At 42.0% G+C, this 3,843-nt stretch overlaps 1 protein-coding gene across 1 annotated transcript in view; it reads left to right on the forward strand.

The window, feature by feature from the left end:
• SF3B6 (splicing factor 3b subunit 6) overlaps positions 1 to 3,478 on the forward strand; it is an 8,058-nt gene extending 4,580 nt beyond the window's left edge. The window contains exons 3-4 of the mRNA XM_019649992.1: positions 2,562 to 2,700; positions 2,868 to 3,478. Of these exons, the coding sequence (XP_019505537.1) occupies positions 2,562 to 2,700; positions 2,868 to 2,957 (229 nt within the window). The 3' untranslated portion in view covers positions 2,958 to 3,478. The remainder of the gene's footprint in view (positions 1 to 2,561; positions 2,701 to 2,867) is intronic.
• Positions 3,479 to 3,843: the final 365 nt, after the last annotated feature.

Raw genomic sequence — 3,843 nt, forward strand, 5'->3', positions numbered from 1 at the left:
AAGATTGTATTGGGGAATCAGGGAAGGGGAACAGACAAGTTGCTGTCCTTTTGTTCTTCAGTCTAGTTGTGGAGGACGTCACTTCACTGACCAATGTTGGTGTTATGATCATTGCGCTCTTTCTGGGTGAGGCAGTTGGTCGCCGGCCATTGGACAGCTGCTCACAGCAGCTCACGCCCGCCAACCCCACTGCAGCCTATGCCGTCGCTGGCGACTCATGGCAGCCCAGCTCCAGGTCGAGCTGTTGTTCACCATCTTAGCTATAGAGGGCACAGTGTCACTGACCCTCATGTGGGACCCGAACGAGGGCCCTGCTGCTCAGAGCTGGCATCCCAAGCCAACTCCTAACCAACGCACCCCTTGGCCAGCCCTTGTTTCCCATTTTGATTATTAAAGCCACATGTAAGGTAGGGCAGGTGATAGAATCTGATGTCATTATATTTGACACATGAAGCAACTGAAGTTCAGGGAGCTCGAATTACATGATTAGGTTTTCTTATTTCTGCTCTAAGCTTTTATACCACCAATCAAGAAAATAATGTTGGCTCAGTACCTGACATAATAGCCCAAGTACATGCTTTTAAAAATTAAAATTACAGTGTGGCTCTCAAGATAATAGGTTGATAATTGGGGCTGGGAGACGTGAGATGGAGAGACTAACATGGGGTTAGTGCTTATCCCTATTCTTCCTAAGACTATGTAAGAGGAAGAAAAGGAGATGCTTTGGTTTTGTTCACTTCCTGGAGAAAGGACGTGTGAGAGAAAGGAGATCTCCACCCTTCAAATGCTTATGCACTTGTGGTATACATAACACTGTGGGAGTAAAATGAAATATAAAACCATGTGTGCCTTAAGGAACGTAAGTTTTTTTATGTTTTTATTCCAAAGGAAAAATTAGGTAGACTTTTGAGGCAGTGTTTTCGCAGGCAGGCAATCCCCCACTTTCACACTTCATGCATTCTTGGAAATGATTAAAAGTCAAAAGTCTGAAAGTTGTTAGACTTCCCAGAGAGTGAAGAGTATTATAAAATTCCTCATCAGGCCCATGCAAGCTAACAATGAGAGAGCATTCAGCGACACTGGCACCTTCCAACCACCCCTGTACTCTGCCTCTCCCACCCCCTTTACAGGAAGCCCAAGCTCTGACTGAGCCCCAAGACTGTAGCCTCGTCCCTTCCCTTTCCATGGTCCGCTCCCTTACCTTGACCTTCCAGGGCTATGGCACACCACAGTCTGAAACCTCATTCCACAATTGCACTGGGTGGCTGGAGCACAGATGGAAGTAGGGGTCTGCCTTTATCACAGCAGAGCAGAAGCTGAGTCGGCTCTCTGACCACTGTCCCCACTAATAAGCACATAGCCATCCGCTGCCTGCAGTTTGTTGCGCCTCACACTTCCCTCCCTCCTCCCCTGACGGAAGCTGGAGAGATGAGGAGAGGAGGTGGCAAGGAACACCTACAGCTCTTATCCATGAGCAAGGTGCAGCTTGTACTTCCAGCTGCCTTCTGTTCCGGTTCGCAGATAACCCTACCCACAAGCATACTTCCACCCCAGTTTCTGCAGAAGCCAGCCCTTTCCGCAGCCAAAGGGAATTTTAATGCATGACAGTGCCAGTTGTATTAAAAAAGAATGCAGGGGGCTGACTGTACTGCAGTTTTAAAAGGCAAAGATTTTTCTATCTTTTTTTTTTTTTTTTAGCTGAGCCATCCTGCCACCTGTTGGCAGCTCAGCTCAGGCCGGGAATTGAACCGCTGTTGCTCAAAGCTCGCACTCTTGAGCGAGCTCTTAAACAACTGAGCCACTCGGCCGGCCCAAAAGGCAAAGATTTTTCTAAGTGGTAGAAACTATTATACATTAACGCTCTACATTGGCAGACATCCTTTTCTGGCCATACAGATGATGGTTGACTGTTTTCTTATATATATCTTGTTTAGAATTTTGCCATCTTCTTGGTAGGCGCTTCCCTCCCACCCATCCCCCACCCCCCACAGACACAAAGTAGGTTTTCATTTTAGGGATTTAATAAACCTTCGTAAAATATTGCCCACAAATGTATTTCCTACATTGATGAAGATCATCTTTAAGAATTGAAATTATAATTAAATCATGGTGGGGGGGATCTAAATCTTTAGAAATAAGGGACTGATTTCTAGGAGATAATGTGGTAAATAAAGCATTGTTTCTGTTACATAAAGGTACAGTTAAAAAAACAAAAACCCCATTCAAGACATTGCTGACTAATGGGAGCCATCACTCTCCAGTACTATACTTGCTGGTGTTAGGCTGAAAATTGGGTCTTAGTATGAAAAGTAGGGACAATTAGAACATAAAGACGGTGACAAAATTTCAAGCTAGGTCTTTGCTGTTACTGCTTTAGCAGCTGTATTAGTATTTTTGATATAAGTTTAACCTATATCTATTTTACTTAAAATAAAAACAAAAATTACCTAATTCAGAAAATTGCAGGCTTATTCAGCATACCTATCTATTGTATAATGTTTATTTTTTCTAATGGTTTTCAGGTAAATGTGTAATTAATTAAGCCTGATTCAACTCTGCAGGGGGAATACACCTGAAACTAGAGGAACAGCTTATGTGGTCTATGAAGACATCTTTGATGCCAAGAACGCTTGTGATCACCTGTCGGGATTCAATGTTTGTAACAGATACCTTGTGGTTTTGTACTATAATGCCAACAGGGTAAGTACAGCCATGGTTCTCATCGAGTGGGGAGCGCATGTAAGAATTAGTGCAGAACTGCACTGATGGGGCAATTTATACTCTCGAGTTCTTTTCTGGCTAGTGCGATTAGTGAAATTTGACTATAGATAGGTAACTGTTGATTTTGGTGCTTACCACATTTCCAGGCATTTCAGAAGATGGACACAAAGAAGAAGGAAGAACAGTTGAAGCTTCTCAAGGAGAAATATGGCATCAACACAGATCCACCAAAGTAAACATTTTCTGCATTTGTATTTTGGACTGAGACCTGTGAATCACCACCACCCCTTTTCAGTTTTTAATTAATACTGAATATTGCGGTTTATTATTCAAGATTCAAAATAACCTGCTTGAAACTTTGATACATGTTAGAATATATTGTTAGTAAACTTCTGGCTTTTTTGTAAAACATGTCAGTGTTTTCTCTGGAACTTTCCCCTCCTGTTTGATACAAGGAAAAAACACAGCAGTTGAACCGTAGCAGGAATTGTTTGGTGGTAGGTGGTCCTCGAAACTGAGCTTCTTGAGAGCAGGGACCTTTTTGTATTCTTAATGCCTCCAGTGTCCAGCCCAGTGCTTAGCCATCACGGGAACTTGTTAGAATGTTGTCATTTTTGAGTGTCTATTAATAATGAAATCTTCCTAACAACTCAGTGAAGCTTAGATAGGTATCTCCTTTTTGCAGATAAGGAAGCCAGAGTTCACTGTGTTGGTTGATTGAATAAAATGTTTACATTAAAAGTTGCTGTAACATCAACCCGTCGTTAACCACACTAGTACATTTGAATAATGCTTGCTTTACAGTGAACAAACACCTTTGTCAATATGGGTACCCTTGTCCTTAGAGGTCTATTCCAGAAATGGCCATTTAGATGATAGCACATTGTTAGAAATCCAATGTGGCTAGTGGTGTTGGTTGTTAGTGTCTATGATTGTATTTATGTAGTATTTCCACTTAGTTAATAAGTATTTGTATATTTGGACCTTACTTCATAGTGTATCTGTGCCATAAATGAAATACTTAATGCTTAGTCTTATAATCATGAGCTCCCATGGCATGGAAATAGTATAGTTATTACCACATCCATCATAGCTTGGCAGCTTGAAGGAGATAGCTATAAT

The sequence above is a fragment of the Hipposideros armiger genome, unplaced genomic scaffold, assembly GCF_001890085.2.
Source record: "Hipposideros armiger isolate ML-2016 unplaced genomic scaffold, ASM189008v1 scaffold_0, whole genome shotgun sequence".
NCBI lineage: Eukaryota > Metazoa > Chordata > Mammalia > Chiroptera > Hipposideridae > Hipposideros > Hipposideros armiger.